This window comes from Stigmatopora nigra, chromosome 11, assembly GCF_051989575.1.
Source record: "Stigmatopora nigra isolate UIUO_SnigA chromosome 11, RoL_Snig_1.1, whole genome shotgun sequence".
In the NCBI taxonomy this organism is placed as follows: Eukaryota; Metazoa; Chordata; class Actinopteri; order Syngnathiformes; family Syngnathidae; genus Stigmatopora; species Stigmatopora nigra.
The window spans coordinates 11456172-11470375 of NC_135518.1; the positions used below are offsets into that span (position 1 = coordinate 11456172).

Below are 14204 nucleotides of genomic sequence, written 5' to 3' on the forward strand. Positions count from 1 at the left end.
GTCCGACGGCAAGCACACACAAAACCGGTGCGTAAAAGAGGACGAGAAGAAGAAGAAGAAGAAAAGGCGAGAAAGATTTATAGTCTCATCTGAGCCCTTCTACCTTGTATTGTCCTTTCAGCATCTGTTCTTCCGCTGCCGCGGTCGCTCTCCATCTCAGGGGTCAGCGCGTCTGCGGGAGAAAAAGAAATCAGCGCCGTTAAACATCCAGCCGACGTCCGACTGGCCTCGGAGACCCGTTTTTTTTTGCTTCACTAATCTCCTCCTAGAGTCACTTTGCCTTAAAAAGACATCTAAGATAGCCAACATAAGAGATGTCATGCTCCAAGTAAGAAGAATAAAGGCTTGGCTCCTTTTATCAAGGAAAAACGGATTGTCAGAGCAGTTAAGATAAGTGGACTTGACTTCATTGAACTCTTAATATGGATACACATTTATTTTTTTACTAACCGTTGAGAGAACGGATGCTGTCGGAGGGCGAAGGCTGCTTGAGGTTCTGCTCTGCCTGCTCTCTTCTCTTGGATTCATACTCCAGAGCTTCTTGCAGTTTCCTCTTGGCCTTCTTCTCTTTCTTCAGACGCTTCTGGATGATTGCTAAAGGTGGGGTAAGGGGTTCCCCAATAAAACAAAGAAAAAACATGGTGCATGGACGATAGATGTCATATAAGAGTGCTGAAATTAAATGAAAGGCAGATTTTTGTAGTTTCCGGACTATAATTCGCACTATTTAAAAAATAGTTTGGCGAAATATACGCAAGTGCTACTTATATATGTGTTTTTTTCTCTCAGATCAATGCCTGTTGTTTTTTTTTAGGCTAGATTTATCCAAAAAACTGCAAATGTGGCGATATAGCCTATTGTTCTACTTTTAACTATACTTTAAAGCATGCTAGTATTTGTTTGTTGATTAAGCAAAAGTTTGCCCTCCCTAAAATGCAACTTATATCTATTTTAATCTTAATTATTTGTGTATTTTCGGGCTGGTGCGACTTATAGTCCAAAAATCAAGATGGATTTGGCTACCTCTATTCTTCTGTTCCATGGCCAGTTGCTTTTCCAGAGTTTCCCGCATTTCCCGCTCACGAAAGAGTTCCATCTTGAGCTCAGTCTTCTCCAGCTGAACCTGCTTCTCTTGAGCTCGTGCGTTGTCAATGGCCACCTTCAGCAGGCCCTGCAAAAACCCACTTTATGATTTAAAAACTCATACTGGGCTTTAATAGAATCCAATCTATTCTGAACCAGACCAAAAAACGCTAACTTTTCTCCTGCTGATCAGCCCAAAATATGAATATATATTGAAAAACACTACCTGTATGTTGGTGAGGAGAGTCTCTATTGATGAGAGGCCATCGGGGAAGAGGAATGGCGACGGGAATCCGGGTGGGAGAGTCGGTCCTGCCAACGACAGGCGCTCGTAGCTGTCTCTCGCTGTTGGCGTGCACATTAGGTTATCATCTGCAAACACAGTTAAAACTACTTCAATGTTAAGTATTTGTACTCCACCATCCTTACATACACATTTCTATATCCTTTTACCCTGATGAGATTTAAATAAGTAAGTCAAATAAAAGATGCAAAATACACTCTAGTGGCCCATGTGAGATTTCTTTCTATTGCTTTTCCTCAGCATTCCAGAGTGGGCGCTAAACACCATCAAGATGGACATAAATCCCAGCTATCCCCCCATTTAAGAGATGTCACGTGTACAAGAAAATCCCAAATAGGCCCGCCCGCCTCGGCCCCCGTGAGGCCGGCCGGCGCTTTCCTTTGTGCTCGCTTGTCCGTCAAACCGACAGTGACGTCGTTGCGCGCTCGACACCACGAAATGCTCGCCATCTGTTGTCCGGCCTCAGAGGAGTACGGGAGGAAACGTCGGAGAAGGTTGCTATAATCCGATAGTGTCAAACCTAAGGCCCGTGGGCTGGAAGTGGCCTACTAGGGCAGTTGTCGAGAACCTTTTTGACCAAGAGAGCCATAAACAATTCATATTTTCAAACATTATTCCTTGAGAGCCATAACCAGAATTGAAAAGTAAAAATGCATGAAAATGTGAGCATTTAATATTCATTTCTTCAATTTGAAAGTTAAAAAATAGTCGGAATTCTTTTGAGAACATTATTTCACTCTTGCTAATCAATGAGCATCAATGAGAGAATGCCTACAGAAGAGTCTAATGAAGAAAAATTATGATTTAAAAAGGCAGAGAGCCATATACACCCATCAAAAGAGCCATACTTGGCTCCCGAGCCATATACACCCATCAAAAGAGCCACATATGGCTTCCAAGCCATATACACCCATCAAAAGAGCCACATATGGCTCCCGAGCTATAGGTTCCCTACCCCTGCACTAGGGGCTCATTCTGCATGACGGGCACTTTGTGTACATTAAACGCATTAATTTTTTTTTACAAAACCTGACATTTTTCGAGTCATGTGATCAGGTGGGCGGACTTTGCTCCCCTATACACAATCAAATTCATTAATTCGCCCCCTGCTGACAAAATGGCGCCCTCAATGGCAGTCAAAGTGTTAATAAGGAACATAAAAATGCCTCCAAAATTGGGCGTTTTAGATCACGATGCGGACTTTAGTGTTGATTTGTGTGACGGAAAAGAAATGGTCCACAAAGAGTACCCCTCTTACCCCCCCACCCTCCTGTCCACCTTCCCCCCATCAACATTCAAGCGATGCCAGCCAAGAGCCAGGAACAGCTGGCGCTACATTAATTAGTTTAAAGTATTTATTTCGCCCATCCTCAGAGCAGATTGAGCAAAAACATTGGAGATTATTTCCAGCATCTGCAAAATGCCCTGGAAACATGTCGGGAGCCAAAAAAAAAAAATCAAGTGTTAGGATTCATGGTTTAGGTTGCTAATTTGGATTTGGAGTCTACCTTTTTCCATACAGAAGAAGATGTGGAAAGTCCGTAGAGGGAATAAACAACCTTTCGGCTTTTTTATTATTCCTTGGGAAAGATGTTCACTCTGTGTGATTAATTGCAATGGATGTTTGCCTAATGGATTAAAATGGGTTCATAATGCCATCTCATTCGGATAATAAGGTTGCCACTTTCTAATAGAAAGTTGCTTTGTCACACTTTAGTGATAGGATGGACATATTTTACTTTACACTGGGCAGTTTGCTAGAATTGATGCATTTTTATACGTATAAATGATGCTACTTTACTGGAGAGACCCTAGAAAACAATAACAGGAGTGCTTTGCTGTCAGTAAACAATGGATTTTTTGGGATGTACACAACAATACATCACTGAGTATTATGTGTTCAAGCATAAAAAAACAGAGTAATTGGAAATAGAAAGATTAGACTTATTGGAGAGCCAATTACTGACTGTTGACAGTTAAACAAGACTGCCAAAAATTAACTTAAAAACAGCGTTTTTTGCCAACTAGAACTTATGAAAGCATTGATTTGATTCAAAATAACAGTCAGCTTATTAGAGAATTTAGATCAAATTTTTAAGTGTCATTTGAGTTTTATCTTAGCGTCCAATCTTTAAAATGTGAGAGGAACTGCAGATATCTACATTGAGGTTGAACATGGTGTTTTTTTTGTTTTTAAATGTTCACTAATGCAAATGCTTTTTCATATTTTGTACATGACTGGTAAACATCTATGAAAGGAACTGGAATCTCATATTTGATCAATGGGCAAAGTTCTATAACGCGACAAGCTTAGCAAGTACAGGACGCAAAAAAACTAGAGAAACTATGGTCAAGTCTTAGAGGCCATTTTCTTCATCTTCACCACTGATTTCCATCCTGCACAATGTACGAAATAAACGCCTTTAGAGTAGGATGAAAGCGCCATTTCATCTCCATAAAACACCTAATGAAAGATGAAAACGCAGCGAGTTGGCCAGCGCTCAGGTTGATATAGATGTCGCCCACCCCCGATGAAATCACCATGTCAAGGAGGGACGTTAGCAGACCTCTGGGAGAGTCGGCTTCGTAATTGATTCGTACCGGCGGCACTTTGTCGTCCTTATTCCAAGCTGGCATTAATCGTAAATCATTGCTTTAACAAACTCCGGCGTCGGGGCCTTCCGTCGACACAATGTTGGATCACACAGAATATTTGATGGCTTTGTTGCGAAGGGGAAACAAGCCGGGAAAAGCAAACGGAGCGTTTTGTTCGACATATTCCGACTTGTCAGGTAACATTTCCTCCAGGAGGTGATTTAAGAAATATATAAATAAATCAGGCAAATCAAAAACAAGAATTAAAGTTGTTTTTGTAGCTTAACTGAAGACATTTTTGATTCCACGCACGCTCCTTGGCACGCGTCGGCGTGTTTATTCCTCACAACGAACGCGGTCTTTGACTTAATTACAGCGAGCCGAATCTGGAACAGAGCGCTCTACTTCCAGGTGATATTTCGACGAGGCTGCCAAGAGCAGCTGGGAATCCACGTCCCCATGAAATAGCGTCTTGGACAGGTCACCCCGATTGGTCCCCAACCCTCCTCCCCATGTTCCGTCACCAATAAAATTTGACGTGCAAGTGTTTGGCGGGATAATAGAAGCCGCAAATAAAAAGGAGGACGCCGTAAATACAATGTATTGTGAAGGAAACGTCGTGATTTAAAAAGCGGCGGCGGCAGCAGCCTCCATAACTCCCTCCCTTTTCTCCATCTTGCTGCTTTGAATAGCTGCAAAGGGAGTCCTTGACAGCACGCGAGCAGTGATGAATTACCTATCCGCTTAATTTTCTTCACTCCTCCACTGTTGTGCTGCTAAAACACCAGGCCAGGCAGTGACTTGACTATAAATATATACAAAATATATATAATGTATGTATAAATATGAATCGCTTGGACGGATGAAGGCTTTTGGATAATTTACATTTAGTTGGAAGTGGGACTTTGGACTGAATTAAAACAAATGGATTCATTCATCTTACAGGATGCTTTTCCTTATAAGGGTTGTGGGGGTGCTGGAGCCTATCCCAGGTAACTATGGAGTTAGAGGAAATCTCCACACAGGCTAAACAATGTGAAATGATGGATAATTTAATTTTACAAGTCTGAAGTTGGTCTATACTTGTTTCTTATGTTACTTGAATTGTTTGTGTTGTATTTTCCGGACTATAAGGCTAATTTTTTTTCAGAGTTTGGCTGGGCCTGGACTTATACGCAAGTGTGATTTATATGCTGTAGTTTTTTTGGTTTCAACAGTTTGTTATACTGTTTTTATGCCATAGATATAAAAAAAACTGGTATGCAACTTTAACAGATGCTTATTTTGACTGTTCTTCCTTATTTTCCAATTAATTTAACATATGTTGCATACTATTTTTCCATTATCAATGTGCCTTTTTTGGTAACTTAATATAAGGTGCAACTTATAGTCCCAAAAATAGGTTAAAAAATATTAAAGTACCAAAACTACTTCCCTAACACATTCATTTGGAAGTAGAAGTACATTTATCAAATGTCACGTGTTGACGAATCGCCCAATGACAACAAACAAGCAAAAAAAAAACATGCATTAACGCTCCTTTTTTTACAGCCCTATCTACGGCAAAGCCAGAGGAGTAAAATCTTGTGAAATTTATCCGCAATCTCGTGATAAATATCCGTAATTGACCTTGGGAGTTGAGAAAAAAAAAAAAAACGTGCCATATGTTTCCTGGTTCCCGTGTTTGAAAGCGACTCCCTCAGGACAGTGTTGAAGTGGGGAGAGGGTGCGGAGAGAAAAGAGAGACAAAGAGAAAGAAGGGGTCGAGAAAGATAGCGAAAAAAGGCAAGAGGAGATGGATGCATAGATGGCGGCGGCGGCACACACCAACAGAATGATTGAAATAGTGACAAGCGCAAGGGAGAGGAGGGATAGGGCAAAGGTACACTGGGCCGGGCCAGTCAGAATGATATATTGACAGGTGAAGCTTTTGTCCTTGTGAGCGCCGTTCTCCCAGCAAGAAAAACGGGGGGAAAAAAAATGGCTTGTCGGCATAGACGCTGCACAATTACGTTTAGATTTGCTTAGCACCAGAAGCCTCCTACTTCAAATGGACCAGTTATGACCGCTCGGACAGCCATTAGCGGCGGACGGGGCGCTGATTTCACCTGCACTTAAAAGCAATGGATTTGGAAAATCTTGTCAAAGGGAATCATGCGTCTGCTTTGGCGAATGCTAACGTTACGTGCAATTTGAGCACTTAAAAAAAACATGAGGCTTGCTTATCTTGCAATCGCTGTCTGTCTGCTGCTTGAAAGCGTCTTTCAGGCTAAGTAGACTGGAATGGCTGACCCATCTAAATGGATGGAGATGAGCAATATTGTTTGCTTTACATTATGGTCAAGTATGTTAGACGAGTAGTACTTTTGTTTCGGAGTGAATGGTAGTTGATGTATTGGGGCGATGACATGGAGAAATGAGTTTAGAGTAGAAAATAATGTGTGGTGTTTTTTGGATAAGTATAGAAGAAAAAAAATGGTTTTCTGTGGTCAAAGAAAAGAAATATATATGTAAACACAACTGGCCAAAACCATGGAAATAAAGCCACTTATAGTCCGGAAAATACCATAGTCAGTCATGATAACAAGATTTGGTACCTGTTTAAAGTGATCTATCAATTCTTAAGGGGAGTATATTGATTATTATTGTAATATATCACAATTTCACTAAATTCTCACACCATACATTATATTAGATATAATATTTAGATTTTATTTTTTATAAATGGATTAAAAGAACTGGATTAAAAGTCCTGAATATACAGTTTTGTATAGATCTAAAACAATGTTTATTTTAGCTGTTTTTAAATATATTTTTAGATTTTACTAAATGATTTTTGAACTAAAAACGCAGAAAAAATGGATTAAAAAAATCACAGTTATTGATTTAAAAGGGGGAAAATCAGGGAATTTAATATACATATATACTCTTTATTTAAATTTGATCCTAAAACAGAAAGTCGGCACTCATGATTTACTTTTCGGGCCACACAAAATGATGGGGCGGGCCAAATTTGGTCCCCGTGCCGCCACTTTGACACCTGTGGTCTAGTGTTCTAAGGCGTAGCATTGTGTGGCAACTCTTTTTAAATACAGCAGACCTTTTTTAGATAAAGGCTGGGCCTAGCCTCGATATTACATGACTTTTCCCAAGAAGACTCCGAGTTTTCCTAACGGAACCCAAATTTCGAGATTACTTCCCGAGCTGAGAAAGTTCTGCTTCGCTAGCAAAGTGAACAAAGTAAACATGCTGATGGATGCGTGTGAAAAAATGCAAACACGGTCATTAAGCAAAGGCAATACACAGGCGCGCTAATGTGGCCTCATCACATTCAAGCTAATTTCCTTTTCATCACAGAGAGACGAAAATGAGACTTTGCTTCATCCCCGCTGGGGGGGACAAAGTCAAGGGCCCCCGTTTGGGATCGGGCTCGATTAACAGGTAACATTTGGCACCCGCGTTCTTATCGCGCCGTGACAATCAAGAAGCCTTGTTTTTTTTTTTCTTTTGTTATTTGTTTTCCCTCCCGCTGTCGCTTGCAGATGAAATGGCTGGCTGCAAAAAAAATAAAGCCATTTGGAGACAAGGTGAGAGCGGCGGGATGAACAGGTTAACCAGTGGGCCGTGTTATTCTAAACACTCTCCAAAACATTACTGTGCACGGGCATTAAATTAGCAGCGGCCCAACCTTAAAAATGTTGACATTTAACGTGACTTTTTGGAGAGTGACACCCTCATATTTTTCTCGTTGGAAATCATTAAATCTCAACTGCCCTATGGCCGCGCCTTTCCATTACTAACAGATTCCCGCTGTTGCCTCCCTCCTTCCTTTCCTCCCTCTCTGTCTATCTATCTATCTCCCCCACTTTTTTTGTCTCAGCGCATTCTTAAAGTGACGACTCCATTGGTTTTACCCGAATAATAAATTGGATCATGCCTTGGTGAAGAAAGACAAACCGATGCAAAAAAAACTATAAATCCTTCTGCGTCAGGATGGAACAAAAGGCACTAACTTGGGCTATATGTCCAAATAAACAGGAATTTGGGGATAAAAAAAAAATCTGAACCGCTTATCCTTACAAAAGTCACGCAATTCTATGCCCTTGCAAGTAATCCACTTATTAAAAATGGATATAATTGATATAATCATGGTTTTAGATTATTTTGCATTACACTTGGAGTCTCAAATCTCTACCTATGGTTGATGACTTATGTCATATGGATTGTTTCCAACAGAGGGCAGTGTTTCCTCCCAAATTTATAAAACCAAATACAATACTTTCAAAACAAACCACATCAATGCCAATCTAACAAATAATCATCGCAGCCAATTTGTATTTAAGCTTATTTCAACAAAAACACTCGATATAATCGATTAATCCCTTCAGTGCTAGTCAACATAGTTGTGTTCGAGGGCGCAATACCAACACTGACCAGAATATTGAATGCCGTACATGCTTTTACGTGAGTTTTGTGTAAAAGGCTCTTTGAGGCAGGGACTTTATTGCTATATTGACAATAGGATTTGAGCAGCAAAAGACAAGCTCTCATCACTTCATTTGCATGCACGCATAACGCCCATTATAGTGTTAAGTGGCAGGAGAAGGCCCAATTAGAATCAACTTAAAGAATCTAATCATGCATGAACGCCAGCGTACAGTCGATGATCCACCCTCGTGTTCCGCAGTGTATATGAGGTGTGGCGCTACTAATAAGAGCAGATTATGAGCTACAAATTGAACTTTAGTGCGCGCATTTAAACTCAGCCAATACAAGCATGTTTCATCATTTGGAATTTAAACGCAACGACGTGTGAGCGAGAAAGAAAAGGCAACCAGGGATCTGCATTTGCTTCCATTTGGGAGGAAGATGGCTCGTCTTTTTACGTGGCCCGTGTCATATTTATTGCATAAAGGTCAGAGTGTTCATTTGTTCAAAGTCAGCATTTTGCCTCCCCCCACCCCTATCCGCCTTGTAATAAATGCAGGGGGCTGTGTCATTATGGGCCCTACGAGGATTACGGGCTCGGCCGACTGTGATGACTGCGTAAAAGCATCCTGGAGTTTTTGTTTCCGTCTTTTTTCCGCTCTTAAAGCAAGCCTCCATAAAAGGGGGGGAAGAAGTTAGCGAAAAAAGGTTTTTGCCGCGATCCGTAACTTTCTAGATTCTAGAACAAGGGTGTGTCATTAACTTCAACTTGGTTTCATGTGGGTCAGACCAGTTTAGACATAATATTTAGACTTTTTTTCATAAATGGATTAAAAAAACTAGATTAAAAGCCCTGAATATTCCGTTTTTTATAGATCTAAAACAATTCTTATTTCAGCTTTTTTTTAAATATATTTTTAGATTTTACAAAAGGATTTTTGAACTAAAAACAGAAAAAATGATTAAAAAAATGACAATTATTGATTTAAAATGGGGAAAATCAGGGAATTTAATATACATATATACTCTTTATTTGAATTTGATCCTAAAACAGAAAGTCGGCACTCATGATTTACTTTCCCGGGCCGCACAAAATGATTCGGTGAGCCAGATTTGGCCCCAGAGCCGCCACTTTGACACCAGTGGTCTAGAAGATAACACGAAAACGGAATGAAAAATGACAGTATTTGTATTGCAGTGTGAGTTGGAGCTAGCAACAACATTCCGCAGTTTATTGAAGCAGTGATTTAGATTGCGGCCGGCCGTTTATTGACACAAGAATAAGAGAGATTAAAATTGATTGGCCATTTTGCCTGACTCGTTCCCATTTCCGAGGGGGATCATTTGTACTGTACACGCCGCTAATCTCTGCGTGACCCACTAATCATCCAGCCATTTATTCCTCACCCTTTGTTTACTTTGCCTTTTGTTTGGCATTTATGAATTCATTAGAAGGCCTCCTCGTGTAGCTTAGCGCAGTAGGTGACTGGGGAACGCTAGGGCGTACCGGGCGAGGAAAGATGACCCGTACATATTCCGTCATTGCGCATGGGTGGGAATCACCAAGCGAGAAATGGGAACAGAAATCGTGTGTAAATGTCAGGTTTCTCGAAATAAGTTTTTCGTCGTGCTAGTTATGTTTCAGTGTAAAAAGTCACTGAAGCATGTTCAGTTTTTTCATGTTTACTTAAATCTCATGAGATATTGTTACATAGGAACTATTTTTTTCTACTGTATTATCTCACAACTTACAACTACCAAAACTACTATATATTTTTTGTTTGTAGGAAGAAAAATTCATCTTAAAAAACTATTTAATCTTTAAGAACAAGGGAATCAGACTCGGGTTGGTTCACAGGCTAAATTTCCACATGGACCATTTTAAATATAATATTCAGATGGTTTTTTTTTAAATAAATGGGTTAAAAGTAGTGTATTAAAATCCCTGAATATTCTGGTTTCTATAGATCTAAGACAATATATATTAGATTTTTTAAAATATATTTTTAGATTTTACAAAATGATTTTTGCACTAAAAACAGAAAAAAAATGGATTTAAAAATGACAATTATTAATTTAAAAGAGGATAAATCAGGCTTTCTATTTTTAAATATTTTATAATAAACCACCCATAGTATCCTATCTGCGGATGATTACAGATATCATAACTCAGATCCAGTAAAAAAACGACTGACTTCTGACTTCTGAGCTTTTACTACTTTCCACCTACATGCAGTATCCATGTCCTACATGTGACATGCCAGGGGATGAATTTGCATTTGATTTACCAGGCAAATTGTCGAACATGAGTCAAATATGTCATAAATGTACCAAGCAATGGTTTTAGTATTGGGACAGATAGCCTCCCGTTAACTACCTTATCTTAGACATGCATTTTGCCTGGTTTTTGGAATCCACTGGGAGAAGCTCTACTGGCACTAATCCAATCTTGTACTTCTACTTGGCTTGCTTTTTAAACACAGATGATAAAAAAAAAACACGAACAAAATGAATCCAAAGAAGAAGAAGTGAGGACTTGAAAAGAACTGGCTTATAGCGACACTTTGCAAAGACGGATGCAAATCCATTAGTCGTTTCACAGTTATAAAAATACTTAAGGGGCTCCTTTAATCGCGGCGACGTGTTAAACGCGCGGAAATCTGTTTTGATAACATTATTCATAACACCGGCTTTGCTGGCGCGAATTAATAACACTTCATTTGCAGACGCTGAAGAAAAGCTGGCATGGTATTTGCAGCTAAAGAGATTAATTTTCAAACACCTAATTGACAGACCGGGGTTAGACTGGATAAGCAACACACTCCATAAGGCGGCAGCTGCAAAGTCAAGGTGACTGGAATACTGAGAAAAAAAAAACGCTTTCATGAACAGAAAAAAAAATACAGAATAGAGAACAGAAAGGGAGGGAGTGAAGGAAATTAGTCCTGAAGCACTTTTTTTCCACCAATACTCGCCCTGGATTCTCCTCCTCTTTATTAGCAATGATTTACTTTGTCGGCGGAAGGATATAAAAGCCGCAGAATAGCCGTGTAATTATGGTAGAGTGAAAATTTAGAGCTTTGACTCGCATTGTCCTCAAGTCGGTTATCGAGCGGACCACCAGACGATAAGAATTGCCACCTATCGCTGCTATTTTTTATTATTTTTTTACGAGCGTCGTTCACTAGTCTGTAAACAGGTCGCGAGAAAACATGGCCGCTCGCCGTTTACCTGGGCTGACCGGCGTCAGCGTGTCAGCTCCAGGTTCTTAATTGTTGTTTACATGAAATTATACAAAAGCCTAGTGAGTATGTCTCCAAAAGTACAGAAATACATATTCAGGGTCAACCTTATGTGTCCGAGATGTATTGTTTTGAATCACAAATTTTCCCGCATTGGACATAATGTTCATAATTGCTTAATGCTGTTGTCCAAGGGCGTCGGGATGGGAGTGGAATGCGAAATCTGCATAATAGCAGATGCTCAGATATGTTAAATTCACCTTGTGGCTTCTCGGGGAGGGAGGATAACAATAAGAATCGTTTTTTTTTTAAAGATTTTGATAACAGTTTGATGAGAGCTGCATGACTACCAATGAAAAAAATGCAGATATTCCCTCAGAGGTCCAAAAGAGGGTTGAAATACTTGTTAATTAATACTGGTTTTATTGTTAAAATATCCAAATAAACTGTCACCAAAGCCAGTTTAGATATTGTGCATCAATAGCAGCTATATTTTTAAAGATTGTTCAAAAAACGTTGAGTATTTCAGTCAAAAAATGCAGATATTAAGGTATGTAATGCAGTACTGAAATGAATACTGCTTTGTTACAGTTTGTTGGATGGCACAATTTTGAATGACCACCAGGGAACTACTTTTATTTGTGAAAAAAACTGAAAATATTGGTCATAGAGTTAAGTTTGGTTTGAATCCTGATACTGCGCATTAACCAAACCAATAAAAAAATAGCCATAATTTTGTTTACCATATTCAAATCTACTGGATAACAAATAAAATTGGAAGTATTTCAAATTGTCTATTTGACTTTTTGTAGAAAAACTTAGGCCACCCCTTGTAATCAATTGTGCATTCTATATATCCAAATCTAAAGTACAACTATTATTATTTTTTCTTTTATACTCCTAGTTTTTGATCCCCAGGCATTTTCTCTACTTCTCTAACAATCATGTTATATCTAATCATTAAAAGTTTGCTCAGCTCTTTCGTTTCTTTGACTTTAACTTTAATGCTGTTTTGGGTCCTCGCAGTGTCCTTGGCGCGAGCAGCATCAAACGGGGTGCTGACTACCTGACTTTTTTCTTTTTTTTTAGTCCGAAGAGGCAAGATCATTAGCCATCATAGCCGCTGAAATGTGACTTGGCAGACAATAACGCTTTGTGATCAAACAACTTGTCGGTACGTGCCGTTGAAATGAAAGAGCGCCGGTAAAAAAATAAAAAATAATTCAATAGAGGATCAATCAAATTTTCCCTTTTGCGCCACGTGAGCGGAAATGCTGATGGTGCAAGATCGGGGGGGGACGGCGGAGTTCATTTGGATATTTGTTCTCTCGCTCATGAATGTTCCATCGCGTGACACCATCTCCTCGCTAATCACATTTCACTCAGGTGGGCGGCGGCTATGGTGGTGGTGGGGTGATGCTTTTAGGGACCGTTGAAAAGAGAGAGCTTCTTTTTAATCTTTGAAATGCCTCAAAAGTGACAGAATGCTCTCTCCTGCCAAGACGGGGGAGCGTCGGATGGGGAGATAAATATGCTGTGGTCAGCTAAGTGTATCTAGTGAGTAGAGAGGCAAATTTAATAATGCATTATCATTCACTGGCGAAGGTGAAATCTGCCTGTCCATCAGGAGGCTAGGGCCTGTTTCATGTTACCCTTCACTGCAAATGAACAAGCGCTTTCTTCAGACCGAGCGGAAATCCGCAGAGGCCACGCTAAAATATGGAACGTCAGGAAAACGGCAAAAACATTCGCACGGATTTTCGTCCAAAGATAATTTTCGGGCGAATGGCGTTCGAACTGGACTTCGAGGGTTGATAGAACGCAAAGGGTCTCCTAAATTATTCCACCAAGTGTTGCAGGATTTCTTTCTGACTAAACGAGACGACATTTTTTCGCCAATTTGGTGTTTTCCGGCTGAAATTAGTTGACAGAATCATTGTTTGGCCAACCCATCTTTTAAAAAAAAGCCTGACAATAACAACCACTAGAAATACCATTTCCGCATCTCCTATGTGTCAAAGTGGTGGTCCGGGGGCAAATCTGGGCCGCTGCATCATTTTGTGCGGCCCGGGAAAGTAAATCATGAGTGCTGACTTTCTATTTTAGTCTCAAATTCAAATGAAGAGTATAAATGTATATTAAATGTCCTGATTTTCCCCCTTTTAAATCAATAATTCTCATTTTTTTAGTGTTTTTAGTTCAAAAATCATTTTGTAAAATCTAAAAATATATTCAAAAAAGATAAAATAAACATTGTTTTAGATCTATAAAAAAATCAAGTTTAATCAAGTTCTTTAATTCCATTTATATAAAAAAAATCTAAATATTATATCTAAAATGGTCCAGCCCACATGATATCGAACCCACGAACCAACCCGAGTCTGACACCCCTGTCCTACGAAATCTCATTTAAACGGCATCCCTTCTCCATCTTTCCCGCTGCGAGCAAGATTAATTGAACGCTCGGCCAGGTTGGCAAAGATCAAACAAGAAGGGGCGATATCATTAAACTACGAAAATGCTACCTCTAAACAAACCCAAGTGACAAACGG

The 14204-nt window shown here is 39.7% G+C and overlaps 1 protein-coding gene across 5 annotated transcripts in view; it reads right to left on the reverse strand.

Moving 5' to 3' along the window:
* Nucleotides 1-14204, reverse strand: part of dachd (dachshund d) — a 100895-nt gene that overhangs the window by 6081 nt on the left and 80610 nt on the right. For 3 of the 5 annotated variants that reach the window (XM_077728498.1, XM_077728494.1, XM_077728497.1), the window contains exons 7-10: nt 1310-1473; nt 1024-1171; nt 451-594; nt 104-172 (exon numbers count right to left, since the gene is read on the reverse strand). In XM_077728498.1, coding sequence (XP_077584624.1) covers nt 104-172; nt 451-594; nt 1024-1171; nt 1310-1473 — 525 coding nt within the window. The remainder of the gene's footprint in view (nt 1-103; nt 173-450; nt 595-1023; nt 1172-1309; nt 1474-14204) is intronic. The other 2 variants (XM_077728499.1, XM_077728495.1) reach the window with 1 other exon arrangement.